General features: G+C 34.9%; 1 protein-coding gene across 2 annotated transcripts in view; it reads left to right on the top strand.

Annotated features, from left to right (window-relative positions):
- Positions 1–27,499, top strand: part of cora (erythrocyte membrane protein band 4.1 like coracle) — a 316,104-nt gene that overhangs the window by 209,381 nt on the left and 79,224 nt on the right. For both annotated transcript variants that reach the window (XM_090410709.1, XM_090410707.1), the window contains exon 13: positions 10,431–11,120. In XM_090410709.1, the coding sequence (XP_090266835.1) occupies positions 10,431–11,120 (690 nt within the window). The remainder of the gene's footprint in view (positions 1–10,430; positions 11,121–27,499) is intronic.

The raw sequence follows: 27,499 nt of genomic DNA, 5'->3' as shown, positions 1-27,499 counted from the left end.
GATTGCTGCCTTGTCTGCCACCTATCCTAATTCCTATCTTAAGCTCATCTAGTGCTGCATGCCTTATGTCCTTAGCACAGATACTAAACAGACGAGAAGAAAGTAGACATCATTGCTGAACTCCCTACTACCTGAAGCAGTCAGTTAATCGAACACCTGTTTTTACCATGGCTTCTTGTTCGCTGTACAAGTTAGTTATCAGCCTGATATTATTAGACACCTCCAGGGAGTCCAAAGATTCATCGAGGGAGGGCACCTACTCTACAACTCTGCCTCTGCCACTCAATCCACCAACTGACCACAACTACACCAATGGCATCTACCGCCACTATCACCACTATTATTTCCAAAGACAATCGCAAACATCCATGCCCACGGTGGGATTTGAACCCCAGCCTTTTGGCTGGAGAGCAGATACACTAACCACTCAGCCAGCCAGGCTGCCAGATATGTTTAGGGAAACCCATTATTGGAAACTATTGGAAATATGTTGAGGGGAAACACATTATTTTCATTACTTCCCACAATTTCGCATGTTGAACACAGCCAGAATCTTTGAAGTCTATGAAGCACATTAACAAAGGAAGTCTAAATTCTCGATACTCCTCAATGACCTGTCTAAGGCAAAGGATCTGATCTCTGGTTCCCTTACCTTTTCTGAAAAGATTACTCAAGCAGGTTCCTCAGGCATCTTTGGCTTTGGACTTACTCCTATTTAAAAGTGATCTTTAATAGAATATTACTTGCATGAGAGATTAAACTAATAATTCTATAGTTCTTGCAGTCCTTCATATCTCACTTCTTTTGCAGAGTGGTATGAATAGTGACTTCTTTCAGTCTCCTATATCCTTATGATCAATATGTAAAACACTCATCCCTTCATAAGCATATTGTTGCCTGCATCCCTTTGAAATTAAAATTGTACTTAGAGGGCTACAGAGTTCCTCACTCATTATTGGTTCAGTCTAGAATAATAACAGAGATTATTTCAAGAAGAACATAAAGATTATGTCTGCTTCATTCAAAATAACTAATCATTTGGAATATCTTCTTGATGTGGTTGATATTCATTGATGTTGTATTAATGGTGTGGAAGACCATGCCATCAATATAATCCAATAAACTATAAAAATTATTCACAGAAACAAGTTCAAAGTTAAATGCTGTTCTTCAGAGCCTCTTACTGGATCATAGATGGATGTAGTTTATTTTAAATTTGATCCAAAGATCTTCATTAAGTATTTCTGATTTTCACTTTCACTTTAGCTCTAGTGAAAAAAAAAATAAAATAAATAAAATAAAAAAAAATATATATATATTTGCATACAAAATGCAAATTATTCAGTTTTGAAACTTGACATCTAATTTTGTCACTATTCCTATTAGTGACAAAATTAGTTCAAATGGAGAACAGTCAGTCCTGAAGAGTGCCAACAGTTTATAGCTTGTATTGGGAGGAGTTTGATGTTTAAACCTTAACATCAAACCTGTTTCTAAAGCCTGTTGGGTTTCCAAACTGACTAATTTGAAAATTATTTGCAATGAAACTTTTCATTCTAACATTTTTTTCACCAAGGTGAAAACTAGGAGCACTAAGACAGAACAGCAGGAAAGTCATTTAAAGTAAATTATCACTCTCATATAATGCTAAATCCATGTTATTTTAAAAGTTAGTCACGTGGAATCAACAAGGTATAATGTTATCAACCAGTGATAGCATGATTCTGCCTTTAGGTGTCTTCTTTTTGTATATGCTTTTCTTATGTAGCATTTTCTCATACTAGTTTCACTTTTTGCTTTTGGGAATGTCATTTTTCTGTTGATTTTTTATTTTTCTGATAAATATAGTACCAAGCTAGATAAATAGAATGCACAGTAGTTAGAATGCTTCTAACTATTGAAAACCTCAGTTTCTGTACACATCATAGTGTGACAGTATCATCATCCTAACATAACCAGGACTGTATTTCTTCATAGCACTTTTGTAGAATAATATCACCAAAAGACATATGACGAGTTGGCAACAACTGTTGAGAAGAAGAAGAGGGAACCTGTAGTTTCCCGTCCTTTAGTGTTGCATATGATTGCATTAGTTCAGTATCATTTATTGTACTAATGGGATTTGGCTATTATTTTTGATGTAAAGAAGTAGAATTTGATTGCATTGACAAAATACGACTTTGATAAACAGGTAATATTCATTTACCTTTTTTTTATTTTTTAATAAATTATTACATGATTCTGTACTGCACTTTATTTGATTTATTACTAACATGAAATAAATTACATAATTTTGTAGATATTTTATTTAGTGTATTAAAATTACCATTTTATGATTATCTTTTCCCTTGACCATTATAGGTTCATTGGCCTGTCATCAGTAAGGAACTTGGCTTCACATAAACCATTATATCACTGAAATATTTTATTTAGTTACATGTGCATTAAGTTTTTTTTTTAGGTAAATATATAATTTAGCATTTACTATATTCTCAAGAGTAGCTAGCCCTAATAATAAATTATAACATTGTTTAAAAAGTGAGGATGGGATTTGATGTAGTGAAATGAAAGGGAGAAGAGGAAAGAGACATATACATGTGCATTTTGAAAAGCTACAGTTGCAACAATTTATCTTTTATTTAATGAATGTAAATTTGTTACAGCTGATTGGAGAATTTCTTTTAATTACCACATGTACTATACTTTCTAACTAACATCAAGTATATATATTATCAAATCCCATTGATGCCCTGCTATCCTTCAATTCAAACATCATTGTATGGTTAGCAGTAAGATGGAAGGAGAGTAGAGATAATGTATGGTATGATGATTGAGCTGGTCAAGGTGAAAAGTATGAAGAAGTTTAAAGTAATGACTGCATTTGCTTACTGCTGGATATTTAGAGCAGCTGTTGTTGAACAGATTTGAGTGAGTGAGTGAGTGGACATAAAGAGGATGAAACCAAGGAGTACTGATAGACAGGTTGCAGAAGGATAGAAAGAAGGTGGAAATAAGGATGAGAGACAGATTATGGAGGAGTAGAAGATAGTAAGAGCCTAGATGTGCAATATAAGCAGAGAAGTAAGGAAATTAGAAGTCAAATAGAAACAAAATTAATGGTGTGGAGAGTGCATTGATTAGTTGCAAAAAACAGATTGCATAGTGTGGATTGGCCCTGAACAGAGGTGTGATATTGATCTGCTGGGGTGGTAAGTAGGAAATCTTAAGTTGATATTATTTGGGGAAGCAACTAAGGCTCTGAAACAGTGTGTTATATTTGTTAACTGCATGTATTCTTCTCATGGATTGCAAATGATGGTTGCTTAGGGTCCTGAAGTGTATTTTAATGTTTGTTTACCGATGTCAGTATCATCAGAAATAAGGGAGGTGAATTTTCAGCATCAGATGAGTCAATTTATCAAGGATTCTTGACACATGCAAAACTTGGTTAAGGCTGATGATATATTAAGGATTATACTGTTGGAAATAGAAGTTGAAGGATATAGGATCTTCTGATCTTTTAGAATGTATAAAGGAAGGAGAACTTGCTGGGAAGTTTTGAATATGCATCACATATGCAGTCTGAGTGATTTGACACTGTTTGTGTAGAGTTGATAGAAATAGGACAGGATATTTAGTAAGTTGTTATTATGTTCTTGGGAATATAGCATGTAAAAACAAAGAAAAATTGGTCAAATCCAAAGGGAGATTTTAATAATGACAATATAGAAAATATTGGAAGAAGAAGGTAATATGTAAATCAAAGATAATGATTTTTTTTTTCCAGAGTTAACTTTATGTTAGTACCATATTATGGAGGCAGTCTAAACTGTTAGTATTAGATTTCATGATAGCTTGGAAGATGTAATTGCAAATAAGATGACAACTTTTCTTAACTATTTCATGATTACAACAAAGTAATCATGAAAATAAATAGTTTTAATGGAACATGTGCATTAGTCATATTAAAATAACTTTCACAGCTTATACATGTAACAAAATTATACAGAATCTTATTCAAAAACTCCAGAGTGAAATTAATGATAAAATGGGCAATAATGATGCTGAAAAACAGTGCAATTAATGGTAAGGTGGCGAGCTGGGTCGATGGCAAAGAAGTATGTGTGACTAGTGATAAAATAGTGAGAGTGAATGATAGTGAAAAAAGATGCAAGATTTTGAAGCTGAGTTGGTGAAGATGAGGCATAAGATGAGATAGATGTGGAATGAAATGAAGAGAATTGTAGATATATATATACAGAAGAGTGAAGAAGACAAAAACATATTATGCCATTATGAAAGATGTAACAAAAGTCCTGTGAGTGTACAGCAATAGGCAAATGAGAAGATGCACAAGGTTTGTTTTCCATGAGGTAAAATGAGTAGAGTGATTGAGGAGATGGATATGAGGATTAAGCGAGTGGTAGTAGGGACAAATGACTTGACTGGGAACAAGGAGAATGTAAGATTTGATATCAGGAGGTTTTTGAGAAGGATAAAAGATAATAGTGTGATAGAAAAGGGTAGTCAGTGTGTTGTCCAAGTATGACAGTGATAAGATGAGGTGGAGAGCAAGAATTATGAGCAGAAATGTGTGAAGAGAAAGGAGTGCAGTTTGTTAATAAGTGGAATGAGTTTGAAGGAAGAAATTTGTGGAATGAGTTTAAGGAAGAACTGAACTGTATAATAGATGAACTGCATTTGAATGGTTATGGTGTGAGGCATTTGGAGAGACTGCTGCTGGAAGGGAGAGTAATGAGTGCAGACAGTGAAACTGAGCAAGTAAGAAGCAATATGAAAGAGCAGGAGAGTAAGGAAGGAGAGATTAAAGTGGTTTTTATGAATAAAGAAGTGGATAGCACGAAGGTAGAGAATGAGAGAACAAGTGCACAAGATTAACAGAGAAATGGGGAGACTCAGGGTGGACAGGGGATCACAGCATGAGAGAGAGGTTGATGCTCCAAGAGAATGTGAATACGTGTGTAGACAAAAAGGGAAGGGATGATCTGGGATGTTGGGAAAACAGTTGGATTTGAAGAAGGTTTTGGGATGAGTAAGGAGGAAAAGAAATGGCTTGAGGAAAGTATGGAAAAGTCAATCTAATAAGTGGTATCAGTGAAACTTGTTATAGCTCCATGAACGAGCTGTTATGTTTGTATATGAATGCTAGAAGTATCAGAAACAAGGGAAATCAAATGATTGCATTGATTGAAATTGTTCACCCAAAAATTGTTGGAGTAAGTGAGATATGCTGGGATGAGGATGACATCCTGACAGGAATAGAGATGGAATGATATGTTGATGTATTTCGTGAAGATAGAAAAGTAAAAAGGGAGATGGAGACAGAGTACAAGGTAGAGGTGCAAAGGGGGGAAATAGTGGTACTAGTTTTGAGACAGTAGGGTGTGAGATGGAGGAGAACAGAATGTAATACTTCATTGGATGTTGCTATAGACCTGGTAATGTGGAGGGTAGTGACCAGGAAATGCATAAGCAAATTAGGCAAGCAAATTTTGATAGATTACCTTATGGAAAAGTCAATCAAGTCGATAGTCAAATTAAAGTAGATGTGGTTGTATGTTAGTGTAATGTATTGTAATGTATTGTATTGGAGATTGGCTGTCTGACAGGTATCAACAAGTTGTGTATAGGGGGAGCAATATCCTAGAAGAGGAAAGGCACTAGTTGTGTGCTTCAGGGGTCTGTTTTAGGGCCATGCTGTTTAACCTGTATGTTAATGAAATTGGGGAAGATTTGAATGGGGATATTCAGTTGTTTGCAGATGATGCATAGTTGGGACCAACTATGAGGGCTAGAGCAGGTGTTGTGGCCTTACAAGAAGACTTGAATAGACTATGTGAATGGGCATGGTAGTGGGAATGCCAGTTCAGTGTTGTGAAACGCAAGGTTTTAAAATTGGTAAACAAAAATGGGATGTAGAATTTACTCTTAGTGACGATATATTGTTGGAGGTGGAGGAAATAAGAGATCTTGAGATTGATGGTGGATAAGAATCTAAAGTTTAGAGGACATATTGCCAAAATTGTAAGGATAGTACAGTGAATTCTGGCAATGATGTGGAGGACACTGACTTGTAAAGAGATTCTGGTTCCATTATATAAGGTTTTGAATAGATAAAATATAGGCTATTGTGCACAGATTTGGTCACCTGGTTTTCAAAATGACAAGGAGATGTTAGAGATTGTCCATATGTAATTGATTAAAATAGTTGTTGATCTCTGGAATGTTGAATATGAAGCAAGGTTAAGAAGATGCAATTTGAAGAGGGGATGATATGATACAGATGTACAAGTTGGTAAGGGGTTGTTATAGATTACGTTGAAGAGATTTTCATAATATGGTGGGAGATCACGGGAAAACAAGAAGTCATCCCTGGAAGCTGTATAAGGAAGGGATTAAGAAGCAGCTTTTTGCATAGAGAGTTGTGAATGATTGAAATACATTGCCTGAGAGTGTAGTGTCTGTAGAGAATTTAGAATGTGTTTGAGACATGTTATGATGAGCTGTGTGTATGACAAAAGGGGCCTACGATGAATGTGTGACTCCATGGGGTCTTAGGATAATAATAATAATGTCCACTTAATGTTGGAAGAATGGCCAGCCTGGCTGGCTGAGTGGTTAGCGTGTCAAGTTCTGCTCCAGTCAAGTGCTGCAGGTTTGAATCCTGCTGTGGGCATGGATGTTTGTGATTGTCTGTGGAAATATTAATGGTGGTGGTGGTGGTGGTTGGTGATAGATGGCATTGGTGTAGTTGGGGTCAGTTGGTGGATTGTGTGAGTGGTGGAAGCAGAGTTGTAGAGTAGATGCTCTTTCTCGATGAGTCTTTGGATTCCCTGGAGGGGACAAATAATAATAATAATAAAAAAATATATATATATATATATATATATATATATTGGAGTTTTTGAATAAAATTCTATATAGTTTTTGTTAGGTGTATGCCTTGAAAGTTATTTTAATAAGTAATCATGGTAAACTTGATAGTCATCCTGTAGCAATATCATAAAATATAAAAGTTGTAGATAATGCATCGTAACTGGAGAAGATACACCAAGTGTTGTGAAGGTAATTAATGTAGGAGTGAAATGGGAAAATAGGGAAATTAAGTGAATATTGTTGACAAATATTGGAGAAGAATTATAAGTTGCTAGTATTGATCAAATGAGAACTTAATTAAAATTCAGGCTAAGAAAATGATCTACATGATAAAACTATAGAAACCATTGCATAGGAGACATTAGCAAGTTGTGGTAGTGAAATTCCAGGGAGTTTTTCATTATGTAGAAAGTAATAAGAAAAGTAACTATGAAATGCTGATTGTGATGGTGTCAAAGTGACTGCTGTAGTGGATGTAGTGAAGTTATTTAATGAACACTCCAAGTTATTTCATTTTGATGAGTAATTTTGTGCAAAATCTGCAGTGACAAGGTAGACTATAGTCATTCTAGTGAATGACCTGGAAGTTTATAATGATGTCAGTAAAGCTCTAGGATTAGATTTTTATGGTAATCCCATACACATGAGGCTGTTCAACTTCTATATTCATTACTACCATGGATGGGTAGACAATTCAGGAGAAAGAACATGATATATATATAAATAAATAAATAAAAATGTGTGTGTGTGTGTATATATATATATGTCATGTTCTTTATCCTGAATTATCTACCCATCCATGGTAGTAATGAATATAGAAGTTGAACAGCCATTTCTCTCTCTCTCACACACACAATATATATATATATATATATATATATATATAGACAATTATATATATAACTTGTGTTTTTAGTGAATTGACTGTTTCCTTTACCTGGTTAGCTAATGAGAACTTTTCAAGAACAATCCTGAAGAAGCTGAAAGAAGGCATAATGCCAGGGCAGAGTTTCTATGTATAGACCATTAAGTATTTCTACAGTTATAGTTTGAGACACAGGAGAAGTTGAACTTCTTTAGGACTAGCTCTCCTTGTATGTTGCAGTTGTGTGAAGTAGAATCCACGGTTGGATTGGCATGTGGTTTCTATAAAGTTTAGTATGGATCAGTTTAATGGACATTTCATTTCACCCTGCCAGTGTGCATGCATTTTATGTAAACATACTTGAAAAGAGAAAGTTTTGTACATTGATATTTTTAATTTCATGCAGGCATTTATGGATTGTCATATAGTAAGTTGATGTTTAAGTTGAGGGGAAATTAGTTATCTGATAGAATACCTGTAGTTTGTATTATAAGAGCAAATATTCTCAGATAAGGATGGCAACAAGTGCCATGCTGCAGAGTTCAGTTCTTGGGCTTCTGATTAGGATATTAAATGATATTGCAAGTGGCTTCAAGTTACTTCAAGCAAAAGATTCAGTTACTGTGCGACCACAGATATGAGACCCCTCTACATTTCTGCACATGGCAGAATAAGGTGAATCCATTCCAATAATAGGGTAACTGGCGCGTTTCGTGGGATGAGTGTTTATTATTATACGTTGAAAAATTACCTTTTTTTTTTTTAATGAAAATTCTAGGTTTTAAAATGGTAACTATGTTGCTTGTAGAACAGTCTAAAAATTTTATGTATAAAGCATGATTTTGCATGTTGGTGACAAATTCATATATTGTCTTATTTCTTTCTCCCCATTCAACATGAATTGACTCTTCTTGGAACATTGACAGCTGAGGTTCTCATGTCTATGATCAAACAGTATGTGCTGATAACGTTTTGAAGAGAGTTATAAGGAGTGATATTGATGTTTTATCCCTTCAGGAAGATTTAGAGAGATTGGTGTAGAAGATTTTGTCATTATGGGATAAGCAAGTTTAATACTGCATTGGTGAAGTTGTCCTTTAAGAGGTGGCTGTGATAAAGGACTTAGGTTGATAGTTAATAGAGATTTCAATTTTAGGAGACATTACAATGTTCATAATGCCAGTACATTGTATTATTGCTGTTATGAAGAAGATGATGACAAGCAGAGATATGGAGGTTGTTGTTCTTCTGTATAAAGCCTTGATCTGATGTTACTTGAACTGCATGCAGATTTTGGCATTTGTTTTCCATGTTGGCGATGAGAAAACTGGATAGGATTTAGATATTAGTGATTAAAGCAGTATTAAGATTTACAAATGCGGAAGGTAAGTAAAGAAAATTGTGGTTTGCAGAGGTTAATGGAGAAGAAGTGAAAGAATAGAATTGTTTAAGTTTGTGAGGGAATTTACCGACTAAATACAGAGGAGATTGTTTTAGAGTGGGGTGAGGAGAGAGAGAAAGTTATCCTTGGAAGATGCATGAAAGAGTATTGAGTAAGAAAGCAAACAGTCAATTTCTTTCTGTGACAGTGATGTGTGAGTAGAATGCTTTGTCACACTACTGTAAGCATGGGGACTATGAATGAATTATAATGTGATATGATAGATATATTATTGGTTGAATGGGACCTCCTTACAAGGTACTGAACTGTACTGTGCTGAGTTTCTGACTCCACAAAGTTCTGAATAATAGTTATAATGATTGATTTTTCAGTTGTAATATTCTGCCAGTAACTTCAGAGAAGTTATTGAGGAAAACAGAGAATCAGTTATATGTTTATATTTTCAGTACTTTATATTTTTCATATTTTATATATAACATTTCTATAATAGATTTCTGAATTACAGTGGTGACAAATGTGTTATTTTGGAACATTTTTTGCATAACTACAGCAATATCCTTCTCTTCTTCATTAATTATAATCATTACTATTATAAAGTTTTATATGGAAAAAATATTTGTTGTATTGTTGACTTTAATAGATACACATAGTTTAAATTTTGCATACTTGTTAAGTCTTTGCTTTTAACTAATTTGTTAATTGATACTCTGAGAAAAATTGTTTTGCTGTCTGTCAGCCTGTTCTTTTCACATATCCTTTGTGGATAATAGGGTATGTCTAATCATGTAATTTATAACATATTGGAAGTTATAATCTCTTTTGTGTCTTATCATTTTAAAATTTTATTATGATTACCTGAAAATTTATAAAGTAAATTCTAAAATAAATATATTGTTTTAATAATTCATCTATTTTAAAGAATGTGGCAAGATCAGTAATAAATGAAACAAATTGCTATTTGAAGTTTGCTTGGTGTTGCAATCCACATTGGACTGTTGCAAACCACTTCCTTTATTTTGATAATTATCTAAATAATTAAGACATATATTGCTAGCATGAGGCTGTCTTATAGCTCTTCTTTTAGACTTGAAAATTATGTGCAAAATGTTTATTATATTATTGTTAATATTATGCCAAATTTCATGGGCTTGTGGTTTCTATTTTGCATGATACTACTTCTACTACGTGGCACCATCTGCTTGCATTCATCTCTCCTTGCATGTTGCTGTCATCTCTATTTCTGCCTCCTGTGTTGAAATCCAATAGCCAAAAGATCAAAAACAAAAAACAGACCCAGTATCTACAAAAGAAAAATTTGACGAAGTTGGAAAGGCTATTGTCCCGGTTTCACCAATTAGTGAGGAAACTGTAACTAATGTAAAATCAGCAGAATTGGTGGATTGTCCAAGAACTATGGAATTACACGAAGCACCTTTATCTACTACTCCTGGTGACTGTCATGTTAAATCACAATCTGAGGAAGAAGAAGAAGAAAAAATATCACATTCAGCATTGGAAGATAACCAAGAAGCAAATTTCACTGAGATAAGCAAAGATCCAGATTCAGAAAAACAGCAAAAGACAGCTAAGGATGAAAATTTACCGCAAGATCAGACAGAAGTTTCTCCTTTGAAATCAAGTTCTAGCTCTTCTTCTTTATCCTCAGAGAATAGTGTAGCTGAGTATGGCATCGAGAGTCCAGCCAGAAAATCTACGATGAGTGCTCCAGCCACCACTACATCCATAAGTTCTGAAAATGTTAGACCAGTTTATGCAAGCGTTCCAACAAAAAAGGTTGTTATTAAACAAGATGGAACAATGGAAGAAGTAATAGAAGCAACTGAATCATCACCAGAAGAATCTTCAAGTAAGCATTCAGAAGAGTCTACACAAAGTAATATATCACCAGAGGATGAGAGCAAGGAGGAGGAGGAGAAGATGGAACATGATGACAAGGTTTTGCTTTGATATTAATTCAGTCTTTTTAAAAATAATTTCTAGAGCATTTTGCATAATTTCACATTTTTAGGTTTTTTTTAAATTAACTGTAGCTGATTGAGTAATTTTTAAAGACCATATTAAATTTATATTGAATATGAGAAAGTATTGATACTGACCATGGGAATATTAAGGACATGACATACATGATAAATAGAATGGCTAAGTTGGTAACTTTTGGCTAGTATTGGAGAATTTCAGCATGACAGGAATGGTTCATGGTTTATTAAGCTAATAAAGGCTGCTGTCTCATATTATGAGATATCTTGCAATTCAAAAACTAATGCTTGCTTTTTTCTATCATGTAGTGTGGTGTTGGTAGTCTGTATATTGCAAATTTTTTAATGAATAATGCTTAATGCTTGTGGAAAAAATTTAAAGCATGACTTCTTAATAGAAATCTATACAAGTTAATGGTCATTTTATTATTCTTTAATTTATACAAAAGATGGTTTGTTTTGTTACTGGATTTGTTTAATTTTCCTTTAACATGTATTGTACATGCAGAATGAGAACAAAGTCACTTGAATATTCAAATTAATGTTTTAATTACACATATATTTTCCATTCTAATTAGTGAATTGTGTTGCTAATCATTGATAATGCTCTTGCGTTGTCATTAATAGACTGGTGAGTTCCAATCCTATTATGGTCAATCTTTGTGAAACTCATTCCATATCCATCCCCCCCACCTCCCAAAAAAAGCAATAGAGAGAATAAAAATACTGTTGGGAATAAGAAAAAGAGTAGATTTTTTACAAGAAGTGTTGTGGGTGAGTGGAATGCATTGCCAGGGTATGTTGTGAATGGTAACAATGGACTCTCTCCCCACTCCAATATTAGTACCATGGGTAGGCTAAGAAACTTTTTTCAATTTTCATTATTTTTCAAATTTTTTATTAATTTTTTACCTTTTCCAGAAACCCAGCTCTAGAGACCAAACATGGAACTTTATCAAGCCACTTTAGGCCTCCAGTAAGTGGGGTAGTGGTTCCACAATGGACAATGAAATTAATCTACCATCTAAAGATAATCACTTACCTCCATGCCCACAACCTGTTGGTTGGAAGGCAGATATGCTAATCACTCAGCCAACCCAACCAGGATGGCATTAAGTTTAAGGTTGAATGTGAAGAATATATTGTTGGTCAGTTGAGACTACCCACAATAAGTCTGACTCCATGGAAATTTGATATTAATAATATTTACTTTGTAAAAGTTATATTATTGATAAAATAATTAACTCACAAAGCCATCAAACAATTTAAAGAGATCTATAGTTTCAAAGGGATTCTGAACAAGTCTATTATTTTGTACAGCAAAATGAAGAAAACTGGAAGTGTTGCAGATGCATATAAAAATGGAACTCAAAAAATTACTAGAAGAGGGATGCTGTTATGATAACACAGCATGAATGATCATGTAAGTGCACTTAAATCACATAAATGCACCTGCAAGCAGCAAACTTCAGTTTTGTTTCATAATGCATTGAACTGGATATGATTAATTATAGATAGACAAAGCATAGTTCCATTCATATAAATAAGTTAGTTTTCAGAATTATCTGATGTGGCTGACAGAAAATTCTCATAAGTTAATTTCATGAGATGTCTCCATTCTCCCAAAAAGTTGCAGTCTGTCGTATATCAGAAAAGAGGCTTGATTGCTTTCTTTAATGATATGATCAACCATCTGTGTATATAGTTTGGCATCTCCAGTTTCATTTTTTCTTTTTTGAATTTTAAGAGCATACATTTCCTTGCTAACAAAGAGAGCATTGGCAGAAGCTGTTCCTATGCTGCTGAAGCAGCAGCAGCACAATTTCATATCATATGGTTTCAGAAAATCTCATATACTGAAATTTCATGTGTATATAGGTTATGACAAATGACTTTTAGTCATTTAGTCATAACTAAAAACTGAATTGGATCACTGAACTTTAGTAAAAATCTCGAATAACAAATTTTATAAAAAAAAAGTGCATGGTCTGGCATCTTACTGTTACAGTATATATACTGTTGAAAGTTTATTTTTCACTTGGTTAGACTATAATAAATTTAGTTTAAACCTTTATCCAAGTGTGAGCAAACAAAGTTTGCACCTGAAAGTATCTTCAGGACTGGGGTAAGGTGGTACAACACCAGGCAACTCGTTGCAAAGGTGAAGCAAGCTAACATCACTCCTATCTCAGTATCTCCCATAATGCAAAACACATCTCCTTGCGGATATGTATAATGTTATGCATTAAGGGAAGGGCCACTACCCAGACTAGTTTTGACCTTTATTGAGGTCTCTTCAGCGGGAACCAGGCCCAAGTGGAGATACCAGGCAGAAGCATTAGCAAGGTCATCTCCACCTACAGGAGTTGCCAAACGGTGTGCCACATTTTTATTAAATTACTCTGGATTTAGAGAAAGATGTTGAAAGTTTATTTTTCACTTGGTTAGACTATAATAAATTTAGTTTAATCCTTTATCCAAGTGTGAGCAAACAAAGTTTGCATCTGAAAATATCTTCAGGACTAGGGTTAAGGTTAGTGGCCCTTCTCTTAATACATAACATTATACATATCTGCAAGGAGATGTGTTTTGCATTATGGGAGATACTGAGATAGGAGTGATGTTAGCTTGCTCCACCTTTGCAACGAGTGGCCCGGTGTTTTACCACCTTACCCCAGTCCTGAAGATACTTTCAGGTGCAATCTTTATTTGCTCACACTTGGATAAAGGATTAAACTAAATTTATTATATATACTGTTATATGTAGGGATGCATAAATTGATATTAAAAGAAGTGATAAATCAGTATATGTAGTGTACACTAAGATATATTCTCTTTGAGAGGGTGGTGGATGGGATCTTAATTTGATTGGTTGAATGAAATTTTCATATAATAAGTTACTTACCATTATTTAATGAGTTATTTCTTTACAATTTCAGGTGTACCATTAAGGATGGCAAACTTGAATAAGACAATTCAATTTATTTTTATTTTATAATTTAATGCTATACGTATGTGTACTGCAGTGCATATAGAATTACATTGTTCTATGTGCACTCATTAGCATTGCTCTTGTGGCCTAACCATACTCTAATTCTCTACCTCCTTAATTTCAAGAAATACAATATGATGCTATGCATAATCAATTCATTGAATAAAACTAAACTATACATATAAACAATGTTCTTAACACCCAACCATACATTTTCTATTTCTAAATGTCAATAATATGCCATGCATAATGATATCATTCAATAAAAATAATAAAGCAAACAAATATGCATGTTTTTAGAGACACTTGGGACATTAGAGAAAAACAGTGAATGAACATGCAAACATAAGAAAATTTATTAATAAGGTATGTAAAAAAATATTCACTCTGAAACCAGTGAAGATGGTCTGTAAGATATGGATTCAAATGTTTTATATGCAGTGGTTTCCAAAACCTAAGGACGAACACTATTTCTGACGATTACAGCTGCAAATTCAGATGAATCAGGTCATGGCAATTTATATGACTGGTGATTTTGAGTAGAAAGCAGGTATACATTCAAATTTTTGAATCATATGCAAAGGGCTCACATGGTAACACTCAATAGGATAAAAAGCAAAAGGCTGTGCTAAGCTAATTTGAATGAAGCCCTTTTTATGAAGAGAAAGTATTGACTATGCAAACTATGACTATGAGAAAGGACTATGCAAACTTGGATGTCTTGTAATGTCTCAAAGACATTATCTAGATGATTTCATGCAGGGAAAAATTATTAGAAAACTTGAAGAAGGCCACAGAATTACTAATATTGCCAAAGAGTTTGGAATCTCACATAGCATTCTGTCAAGGCTCTGGACACATTTCAAACCAATGGAATGTGCTCCAGACATTTGCTAAGAGGTCACCCTTGCTCTACCACAGAGCATAGACAGATTTTTGGTTATAACAGCAAAATATAATTGACACACCACGACAGTTGGCTCCATTCAAGCACAGATATCTCGACAAACTGTGAAAGATGTCTGCACCAAGTAGTCCTATACACCCGAAGGCCTGTAGTCTGCATCCCTTTATTCAGTTTGTTTTCTGTGGTGTTGTTTCCATAAAAATTGGACCAGACACTAATGGGCTAAGATACTCTTTACAGATGAGAGTAATTTTAGTCTTTCCTCTGATTCTAGATGACACTTGATCTGGCATGAAAGTGGCACTGCTTGCAATCATGAGAATGTTCTTGAAAGGGATAGATACAGTGATGCTGAGATCATGGTGTGGGGAAACATGCTTAATGGATGTACTGATCTACAAGTGCTAGAAAAAGGGACTATGACTGGTGAATGATATTGCAATGAAGTTCTTTGTCATATTCAATTGTTTCATGGTGTTGTAGGCAAAGAATTTTTATGGATGACATTGCCACACCACATCGTACATGAGCTGTGGAGATACTTCTGAAGACCTAGGATATTAACTGAATCTAGTGGCCAGCATGCTATCTCAAGATCTCAACTCCATAGAACATGTCTTGGATGCAATAGGGAGATGCATTGCTGCTTGAAATTCCTCTCCAAAAAACAAACAAATCCCTTATCTTTGCTGTGAAGGAGGAGTGGGTCAGTTTGCCTCAAGAACTCCGGAATCACTTTGTGCTAAGCATGGTACAACGCGAGAGCTGCATTGCAGTTTGGAGTGGACATATTCCATGCTGAAATGTCTCTCCATGTAGTTTTCTGTAAGCACTACATTAATTCCTTAACTAAATCTTTAGGAAATTTGTAGTTTATCCTTAATTTCTGGACACCAGTGTGTGTGTGTGTGTGTACACGTGTGTTTATATATGTTCATTAATATAAACATATTTACAGTTTGTAGCCAGCAGTAGTTTGATGCAGTTGTCAAGTGCAAATAAAATGCCTTGAGAGGAGAGAGAAAGAGCAAGTAATGGGGCAGATAAACAACATATCATCCACATAGTGTAACAACAACAAGTAAAATATGTTGTTTATTTGTTGAGCATGAAGAAGAGAATCTTAACCAGATTTTCCATCACATCACCCCCTCTTCTTTTTTTAAATATATATAAGACCAAAGGCCAAACCCAGTGAAATAATACAGATACAGTAGTTTAAAGTATGAAGACCAAAGTGATCAGATGTCATGAATAAGAATATTCTGATTAGCTGATGGAATTATTATTAATCTTGGATTTTTTTCCATTATATATATATATATATATAGGACAGCTTGGGAATTGGAGCAGATAATATATACTCTGTTGAGCAAAGGTTTAAAGATGCCTGTTTTCTGAGATGGATGATGTGATATATATATATATATATATATATACGGTCAATCCCATCATTATCCTCCTCAAAAGTTTGGAATCATCTCTACACTAGGACATCATGCTTACTCTCTTCTTGATGATGAGATAGAACTTAATAAAGAACTAAATTTTCTCAGGACCACTTTTCAACTGAATGGTTATTCACAAAAAACAATTGATAAATTCCTATTAAATCTACTCACTCGCCATAATGAAGAGACCAATAATGTGAAAGGTAACATTTCTATACCATACATAAGCTCTATCTCACCCAAATTGGCCAAGGTTCTTAGGAAATACAACATAAGAACTTTATTTACACCCCTTCCGAAAATCCGATCCTTACTGAGCTGTCTGAAACCTAGACATCACAACCTCAAATATCCCAGTGTTTACCAGATTTGGTGCAACTGTGATATACCATACTTTGGCCAAACAGAGAAATCGATCGAGTTACGCATTGAAGAACATAAGAGAGACATCAGTTATGGGAGAACGCGAGCCAGTGCTCTGTCTAGTCATGTTCTGTTCTCAGCGAATTCTAATGAAGAAAACTTTAGCCATATAGTTCTATGGGACAAGTCTAATAACATTTTCATCATTGCTATGATGAATTAGAAAGGAAGATAATAGAATCTAAAGAAATCATTCTCAACCCCCTACATCTCAACAACAACCTGAGTTACAACCTTTCAGACTGTCATTGTGCTACGATCCAATTCTGGCGTTCTCGAGATGCTATACGCATGCATACACCCAACAATGAAGCCAATGAGAGAACAGTTTTGAATGCGCAGACTTCAGTGCTTCAACAATGAAATATATACACTGACTTTGCATGGTGTTTTTACTGGTTATTTCTTTTTTAATGTGCACCTGAAGAAGTCTGATACAAGCTGAAACTAGTTATGCTATTAAACTTTGTGTTCACTTTAGTTGGTTTCTAGTCATTCAATTTTAAATATATATATATATATATATATATATATTGTTTATTAGACACATGTATTTACAAGATATAATAATTTATTACTGCAAATATTTCAACCAGAAACTAACTGGTTATCACTTGTGTATCAGCATAATCACAAGGTGAAGCTAGAACAAAGAATGTCATTCCTAATACAGAACTAAACCACATGCCAGATGCCACCTAGTGGATGGTTACAATAAAATAAGATTACAATTAAGGCCCAAATTTAAAATTAAGTGATTTGAAATAAAATTTAATTAGATAATGAAATGGTAGATTATATGTAATGGCAGAAATGGAAAATTATATTAAATTCAGTTTTAAAAAAAATGAATTAGAATGGGGGAAGGAATGCACTATTGCTTGCCATTTATGAGGATAAGACTTTCCTAGATCTTGTCAATAGAGGGACAGTCATTACAATTTAAATTTGAGTGGTGTAAAAATGCTTCAGCACTCTGTTTAATTAACTGCTCAAACCTAAACCTCCACCGATGTAAAAGGCAAGTACTCGATCACAATATATTGTGGTCAGTGTCCACCCCATGCTGACCAAGGCCCAGGTTTTTCAGATTTATTATTGTTAATATAAAATTGGGTCCTTTGTGGTTGTTTTTTAACAGACTGTCCTGTTTGTCCAAAGTACAAGTGGAGGCACTCATAGTGAACTTGATAAACCTCGGGAGGAGAGAGAAGTGTGGGGAGGGCTGTTTATATCTTTCATGAATAGTAACCAAGTGGAGATTTTTTTTGTTGATAAAGGAAAATGTAGGAACTAAATTGTATGTTTTTAGGATCTTAATAATTGTCTCAGAGATGCCGGCAATATATGGAATAGGGACTTGTCATCAGGTTCAGGGTTTTGGCAATGGACTTGTAATAGTCCAAGGTGCATTTAGACTTCCTTGAGGTGAAACCATTCTATAGTAAGATGCATTGGATTGTGCTCAATTCTTGTTGGACAACTTAAGAATTGGAGCAGATAATATACGATCTGTTGAGCAAAGGTTTGAAGATGCCTGTTTTTTGAGATGGATGATGTGCTGAATCTTGCTGTATGTAGCAGCTCGTGAAGGTAGGTTTCTGGTGAATACCAGAAAGGGGTATAGGAAAAAAGCACATCCAGGAAGGCTAATTTTCCGTCCTTTTCTTTTTCCATAGTGAAGTTGATGTGTAGATGTAGGCTGTTGATTTTGTTTAAAAAAAAAAGATATATAGAGATTCTTCTGAGTCTTGCCAGAGGATAAACACATAATCTACATATTGAACCTAAAATGGAGGTTCAGGTTGTATTGGAGAAAATAGGGATTCTTCAAAATACTTAAGTAGAAATTAGTAAGTGCAGGTGACAAGGACTTCCCATGGCAGTTCCTTCAATATGTTTGTAGAATTGGTTCTTGTACATTAAATAGCCTGAGTGCATGACAAAGTCAAACATTTCAACTTCTGGAGGGAACTTATCTGATAATAGTTGGAAAGTCAGCCTAGTAAATAAGGACTAGATATCAAAGATGATCATGAAGTCTGTAGATGGAGAGATTAGATTTTTTTATTTTTGTCAAAAACTCCAATGAATTCCTCACAGAGGCTAGGGTGTGGCCAGTATGGAAGCTTAAAGGATCAGTTGGGAATTTTGTTAAGCGATAGGTGGTGGAGTCTATACAACCCTTAAGGGTCTGAGTGGAACTCCTTCCTTATATGTAGCGATTGTATGTTTTTTTATGAAAAGTGACAAGCATGGTTAGAAAAGAGAAAGTAGAATATGAGAGCAAATTGGCCATTCAGGTCAAAGCTAATCCAAGGGAATTTTTCTGCTATGAGAATGGATAGACACATTAGTCATCCACTCTCCTATCCTTGTCACAAGTTTATTTTGTATACCTAACCCTCTGAGTTTGTATAAGAACTCTCATATGGAATCCTGTCAGATGTCTTGGCAAAATCCAGAACAATCATGGTATATTCCATTCTCTTTATCTAACTTTACTGTGTACAGATTTGGTCTCTTGGATTTCCAGGGAATGAAGAAGCTGGGAATAGGGTGAAATGAAGAGTTGCAAAGATAATATGAGGATTATGGACTGTAGATTATGATAACAGATTGAGAGTATGTGGACTGCAGCTACTGGTAAATAGGTAAAAGAGGAGTGATACGATAGAGATTCATAAACTTCTGAAAGGATGGTATGGAAAATAAATCAGTTGATGAAATTTTTTACTATTTGGAAGGTGGAGGAAGAGGACAAGGTCCATCTGTGAAAGTTAAGTTTGTGTGTGGTTAAGAAAGGGATAAGAGTTAGATTTATCTCTCACAGAGCAGTGAGTGAGTAGAATGGTTTGCCTGTTGAAGTAGTGCGTGCATCTAATGTGAATGGGTTTAAGAGAAGGTATGGCCACTGGTGTGGGTGATGTATGGCCTCTCTCAGTGAGTTCTTGATTCTCTGGAGATCTCTGATAATGATAATAATAATTAATAAAGCTTGAAGATAGGTATTTAAAAACATGACTTTCATTAGCATGGCTCCTTCATATGTCAGATACCCAACAAATCTTGTTCAAAATCACATTTTGAACAAGATTTGTTGCTAATGCTACTTTTTGAATCTTTTTTTTGAAACTGATATTTGAGGAATTAAAGGACTTCCTTCACAAACTAGCTAAAGAGAAGTTACAGCAATACAAACATCAGTCACACTTGTACAGATGAGTAGACAGTAGTTAAAAGTATAACTAAGAAAGCTGAACAATGGGCTGCCACAGGGTTCAGTATTAGCACCAGTGTTGTTCAACTTATATACATCTGATCTACCAAGAACTATGTCAAAAAAATTTGCTTATGCTAATGATATAACCCTTGCCATCCAACACAAGAGCATTGAAGTAACTGAAGATATTCTCACAAATGACCTTAGAACCATTGGGGAATACTTTCATAAATGGAGACTAACACCAAACCTCAATAAGACCGAGGTTAGCTCTTTTCGCCTAAACACCAAATTGGCAAATAGGAAACTTCAGGTCAGCTTTAACAACACAATGCTGCAGCAGCAAGATTTCCCTAAATATCTGAGTGTTACCCTGAATAGAACACTATCTTTCAAAAGACATCTGGAGAATCTCTCTTTAAAGATCAGAACCCGTAATAACATCATACCAAAACTGTGTGGTTCTACATGGGGTTCTTCTGCTATTACACTGCGATACTCCACGTTGGCCTTAGTCTACTCTGCGACAGAATATTGTTCACCAGTATGGCTAAACAGCCCTCATATCAAGAAAATCGACATGCAAATAAATACAGCGATGAGAACAATAACAGGTTGTGTCAAATCCACTCCCCTCTACTGGCTTCCAACTTCGAGCAATATTGCACCACCGAACCTGCGCAGACAAAATGCTCTGGTAAAAGAATACAAAAAAATAAACAGCAATCCCCTGTTGCCGATACATGATGACCTCCCATATATAAATATGAATTGCCTTAAATCCCAACGGCCTCCACTAATACTGGCTGAAGAACTAGTAAATAGCAATTTTAATGTTAATTCGAAATGGCTAGAAACTTGGAAAGAAAAATTGCCACCAGACTTAAACAATTATATCCTTCCCAACCAAAATCTGAAAGGGATTGAGCTTCCACGTCATCTCTGGAAAAGCCTAAATAGGATACACACAGGACATGGTATCTGCGCAGACAGCTTACACAAGTGGGGAAGATCACCTACACCCCAGTGCGACTGTGGGGCCATAAACTAAACTATCCTACACATTGTGGAGGACTGCTGCATAAGAGCCTACCCTGGTGACCTGAGAGACTTTTTTGAGGCAGATCCTTCAGCTCTTGATTGGCTATCTGAACTTGACTTAAAATTTTTGACTTTATTTTATTTTATTTAATTTTATTAAAAAAAAAATTTTTTTTTACCTGATATTTGTATATGTACATTACTTGTATCATTTTTATTGTCTCCACAAATATGTATTTATATATTCTGGTGTCACGTGTCTTTATTATGCCATACGCTAAATAAATAATACTCCATAGAGGTGTGGTATTAATAATGATAATCTGAATGAAATATTCAGTTGTTTGCCGATGATCAAAATTGGGTAGAGTGTGTGGAGAGCTTGCAGAGCAAAGGTTGTTAGTATGGGCAAAAAATAATGTTATGCATTTTGGGATAAATGGATTACAGCTGTGTACCACATTGATGGAACCATATTCCATGAAATAGATAAAGCTAGGGATTTGTGAATGGTAGTAGATGGAGAGTTGAAGTTGAGAAGATATATTGTTAAGGTTGCCCATAAGATTACTTGGCTTTTGAAGAGTACACTAATAAGTAGTTACACATCAAACCATGCTTAAAACTCATTCAATGTATCTGCATTTACCACAGTTCCTTATCCTTCTTTTACAACTTGAGGTATGTCCCCTTGTTCTACTTTTTCCTCCATTCTACGACTCTTGACCAATTTAAGTGTCTCAATCATATCTCCTTCTCTTCTTCCTGTTCTCAAAGTTTTGCAAATTCCATTCATTCTGTCCCACATCCCAAAAACCAGTTATGGCTTTAGTTAGTCTTCTCTGAACCCTTGCAAACATATCCTCATCACCAAGAAAACCAGGGGACAAATCCGTGCACAATAATCCATACAAGGTCTGATGAAGGCCTTATACAATGGAACTAGAACTGCTTTATTTCTATAAGTTAAGGTCCTCTGCATTATTGCCACAATCTGATGTGATGTCTTCACAACTTGGCTGTGATATGTCCACATCTGGAATATAATCTCGGGTCTGGTCTCCTGGATTTCTCGGGGATGAGGAAGTAGTGGAGAAGATTCAGGTCTGAGTGGTCTGTAGAATGTTTCCTATGAGGGTAGATTGAGGGTGTGTGGATTGTAGCAGTTGATTGATAGTCGAAAAAGAGGGGATATGATGGAAACATTTAAGTTATTTAAAGCGTTTTATAAGACTGATGCAGGAGAAATTGTTCAACCACTTCTCCTATTAATGGGTTCGAGGAGAGATATGATAGATTTTACGTGAATCGTTTGGATCTTCTGCAGTAAGTCTCGGGACTCCATGTAGGTGCCCATATAATAATAATAATAATAATAATAATAATATATTAATTTTTAAATGAACTCTTTCAAGTGACTTTGAGCTCATATTGCATCGGATAATTTACATGAGCAGTAATATTATCATAATACAGCACAGCACAATATTCATTCTAAATTTGCAATATTTATTTGTCAGTTATTTGCATTTAAGATGCTTTAATAATACCATGCTCTGTTCACGTGATGACATAGGAAAGCTATCCAAAAGTCTCAGAAACATCGTCTTCAGCATTTTCAACATTTACTACTTTTACAACAAAGAAAACAAAAGATGAAGAGATGACACCTGAAAAGAATTTCACCACCACAAAGACCACTAGTACTCTCAGTGAGCAGAAGACCATGACACAACAGATGTCAACAAGCACACGAGTATTTACAGGGCTATTTGAGGAAATACAGGTACAGAGAGCACAGATGGGTGGCTTTAAAAGTTCACGTGCTGCTTCAAAATGTGTGGTTATGTTAATTTTATATTTATTTTAAAGGATTGCTTTTTTATGTTTGAATTCATTTATTTTATTACACTTACAGTATATTATCCTCATATTTACAAAAATTATAAACATTTGTTTGCTTTATTATAAAAAATTATAGAAATAGTTAAATAATTGGTTGTTGGTTCAAATGTTTTGTCTTCAAGTGGTGTGAATTATATCACCAGGTATGAGACTACTTAACTGACGTGATGAGTTTCAGGTAGCATGAAGAAGTTCCATATTTGGTCTCTGAACGGAATTTATGGTTTTTCTAACCCTTACCCATCCGCAGTACTGATGTACAATAGATTTGCAACTGTTTGTGAGTAAGATTCACATTAAAAAAATACCATTTTTAAAGGAATTTATTATTATTATTATTATTATTATTATTATTACATGGCACGTCTATGGAATCTAAGGATTCGTTGAAGAAGACCACTCCACTACACAACACTAAACAATCTTCACTTTGCATCTACCACCTAGTCTGGAGTATTTTTTTGGCTTTGTATTGAGTCTGTTTTCCGGATGATTTGTCTTGTGAAAATAATGCACAACTTTTCTGAGTTGTTAATGTACAACATTAATAACTCAGAAATAACTTTATACAAAGCAATGAAAGATGATATATTAACAGCTATATACAACTGAATATAAGCTGTTTTACGAAATATAAATACAAAGTAACTATATTAAATCAAGTTTAATATGCCATTCTCTTATTTTTTTCACCATTTTATAGTATTTTTTTTCCTCCCCATTATGTCTAATGAATGCTTGTGTTCATCACATTTTAGATATTCTGTTTGAGTTCTCTTTGATTTAAATTGATTTCCTCCCCACTCTATCAAATTTATTTGCTGTTTCTGTCACCCTCTCCTAATACGACCAACCATTTCAAACATTTTGATTTCTTCTGAAATGTTAATTTTCTTCAGTCCAACTTTCCTAACAGTGAAGTTGTCTTCTTCAGAGAGTTGAATGTTGAATCACAACACTTAACTAGCCTGCCTCTTCCAACTGCACAAACCAAGCAGGTAGAGACATCTGATATCACCAGTGATCTAATACAAAATTTTCCTTGATTTCTTTCTCATTAATACACATGTGACCCTTCACATATGTATTCCCTTAGAAGACATACAATGTGTAGTTGTTTGGCATTATAAAAATATTAAGTGGGACATTCTGCATAGCTTCTGTGCTTCATGCCCTTGCTTTGATTGTTTTTAGCCTCCTGATCCTAACATGTGCACCTAAACATATCATTGAAGTAATCCTTATCAGTATGGAAATGTATATTCCCTTTCCCTCTCAAAATAGCTAAAATAAAAAAAAACAAACATTCAAAATGATTTTCAATTTTGAAAAAGCCAAAATAAGGAAATTTGCATCATGTCCAAATGACAGTAATGCCTTCTGGTATATAATTCTAATCAGAATAAAGGCATGTCCTGTGAATGTTACACTTATACAAGTGTATGCACCCACTACAGATTCAAGTGAAGATGAGGTAGAAAAATTTTACAGCAACTTGCAACAAGTAGTATACAGTATTCATAACGAATTGATGAAAAGATCGATTGCTGCCCTGGTTGGCTGAGTGATTAGTGGATCCGCTTTCCAGCCAAAAGGCTGTGGGTTCAAATCCTGCCATGGGCATGGATGTTTATGATTGTCTGTGAAAATACTAGTGGTGGTGGTGGTTGGGAATAGATGGCATTGGTGTAGATGATGAAGGTAGTTACAGTTCGTTGTAGTTGGTGGAGACGGAGAGTTGTAGAATAGGTGCCCTCCCTCGATGAGTTTTTGGACTTCCTGGAGGGTGTCACATAATAATAATAACAGATTTTCTCTTCATATCAGGTGATTGAAATGTAAAAGTGGGTATAAAAGAAGAATGAAGCATCACTGGAAAATTTGGTTCAGGACTAAGGAATGAAGCAGGAGAAAGGATGTTGGAGTTTTGTATGGAGAACAGTTGCTTTATTGCAAATACTTTCTTCCAACAACATAAAAAAAAAAGAAAATTGTACACATGGACTTCACCAAATGGAGAATACAGAAATCAGTAAGATTATATTATTTCCAGCAGAAATTGGAGGAGTGATATCCAAGCAGCAAAACCACAACCTGGTGAAGACTCTGGGACAAATCATGAATTATTGATAGCTGAAGTTAATTGAAATTAAGGACTAAGAAGAAACAATTAGATCCTTTAAAGTAGAAATCCGAAAAAAAATTAAAAAGTTTGGAGAAGACAGGAAGAGAATTAGAAGAACTATGGGAAGAAACAAAATGTACAGTCATAGAAGCAGCAAAGAAGACTTATTAAAGCAAGAAAGAAAGATTGTAAAATGCTTGTCAGAAGAAGCTATTCAAATAGCAGAGGGAAGAAGAAAATTGAAACTTCAGAGAAAAAGAAAGGGTTAGACAACCGAGTGCAGATTTCCAAAGACAGACTAGCAAAGATAAGGAAAAATATCTAAACAAAAGGTGCAAGGAAATTGAAGAAAGCAATATTATGGGCAGAACAAGAGATCTATTTAGAAAAATAAATTATGTTACAGGGAAGTTTATCCCTAGATTAGGAGTTGTAAAAAGTCAGGTAAATGTCTGATGGAAGAAGCAGCAATGAAAAAAAAGATGGAAAGTGAATGTAGAGGATTTGTACAAGAAAGATAATAATATTGAAGGTGAATTTTAGAATTCTTGAGGGACAAATGTCTTAGGCAATATGTAACAGAGGGAACAAGAGGTTCAAGAGTTTGGATTTGGTTATAGCATCAGAAGAGCTGATAATAACTGAGATGACATCTCTCCCACCATTTGGAGAGAGTGACCATATGGTTTTGACTTGGAAAATGAAGAGACATGCAGGAGTATCAAAGAGATGGGAACGTATGTGGAATTATAAAGGTGATTATAATAGTCTAAGACGTCAACTTGGGGAAGTTTCATGGAAGGAGGAATTGGAAGGCCGGGATATCGTTAGTGCTTGAGAAATTGTGAAGGAATATTTGTTAGCAGCAATGGTAAGCTGTATTCCACGAGTGAAGAAGAGGACACAATTTGGAGTAAAGTGGATGACAAACAAGATTAAACAGGAGCTACATGTGAAAAAAGAGGCTATGGAAGAGATATAAGGAGACAGGTAAAGAGAAGATGCATGAAGAATATAAGACACAGGCCAGAAGAGTGACTAGTATGGTAAGGAAGGTGAAACTGGAATATGAGAAAAGATTGGCCCTTAGATCCAAGGAAAATCCTAGGGAATTTTTTAGCTCTGTGGCCAGTAGGAGGAGAAATGTCTGTGGAAGAATGACATTGTGGGATAAAAATGGGAATAGAGTGACTGATGCAGTGGAATTGTTCAATGAATACTTTATTGGAGTATTTCATCCTGGAGGAGTCAATTTGAATACTAGAGGATAGAGCAGGTTCGAGGTTTAGAGGTGTGTTCCACATACTGAGTACTCCGGATGTTAGTAAAGCTGTGGGACTGGATGGTATTTCACCACGAGTTTTGAGAGGATGTGCTAAGGAACTAACAGTCCCTTGACCTGGCTTTTCAATGAAAGTCTGTCTGCGGGAAAGGTGCCCATGAAATGAAAGGAATTATTATTAGACTAATAATCACTGCTTTGGATTCCACAACTATTGATCATTGTGGGATCTTCCTACTCATGTCACCCATCTCTGGACAAATACCATGAAAAAGTTTGATGAATCTAAAATGGTTGCCAATTTTCTGACTTCTGACTATGCAAGTAATGTTTGGTTGGGTTCTGTAAAGCTCAGTTATCTCATCTACCATTTTTCCTTCCATATATCAGCAGCCTAATCATTGACCACCAATCCAATACAGTTTTACTATAATAACAATACAATACACTTTCCTTCTCATCACACAAACCTTACACTTTTTTAAATAACGAAACCTGTGGTACGTTCATAATTAGAAGAAACACACGTATAAACCACAGTGAAAATTATTTAATTGTAAATATTTCATCCTAAGTATCTTAGGACATCATCAGTACAGTATTTAAACAAATATTAGGAATAACATACAGTTAGGGCGCATGATTACAATAAAATCTCATGAAAACGTGCATAATGTGTTAAAGTAGTACAAAAAAAAAAAAAAGAAAAAAAAAGTTGTTACCTTGATGTTACCTGGTGTTTATGAGATTCCATGCTCATGCAAATTATCTTACTTTGGACAGACAGGTAGGTCTGTTCAGAAACGCATCTCGGAACATCAAGACCACATTCGTCTTCTTAAGCCGCAGAAATCTGGCCTCTCTCAACACGGAATTGAAAATCCAAACCATAGGATCCATTGGGAAAAGGCTAAACTTTTACATAGATCTATATTTAAACATGAACGTTTATACAAAGAAAGTTCTGAAGCCCTACTACACAGACCAAA

The sequence above is a fragment of the Typopeltis vanoorti genome, chromosome 20, assembly GCF_054136105.1.
Source record: "Typopeltis vanoorti isolate ZY-2024b chromosome 20, IOZ_Tvanoo_1.0, whole genome shotgun sequence".
Taxonomy (NCBI): Eukaryota; Metazoa; Arthropoda; class Arachnida; order Uropygi; family Thelyphonidae; genus Typopeltis; species Typopeltis vanoorti.
The sequence above is the reverse complement of the archived record's forward strand: the minus strand, read 5'-3'. Positions and strand labels throughout refer to the sequence as shown.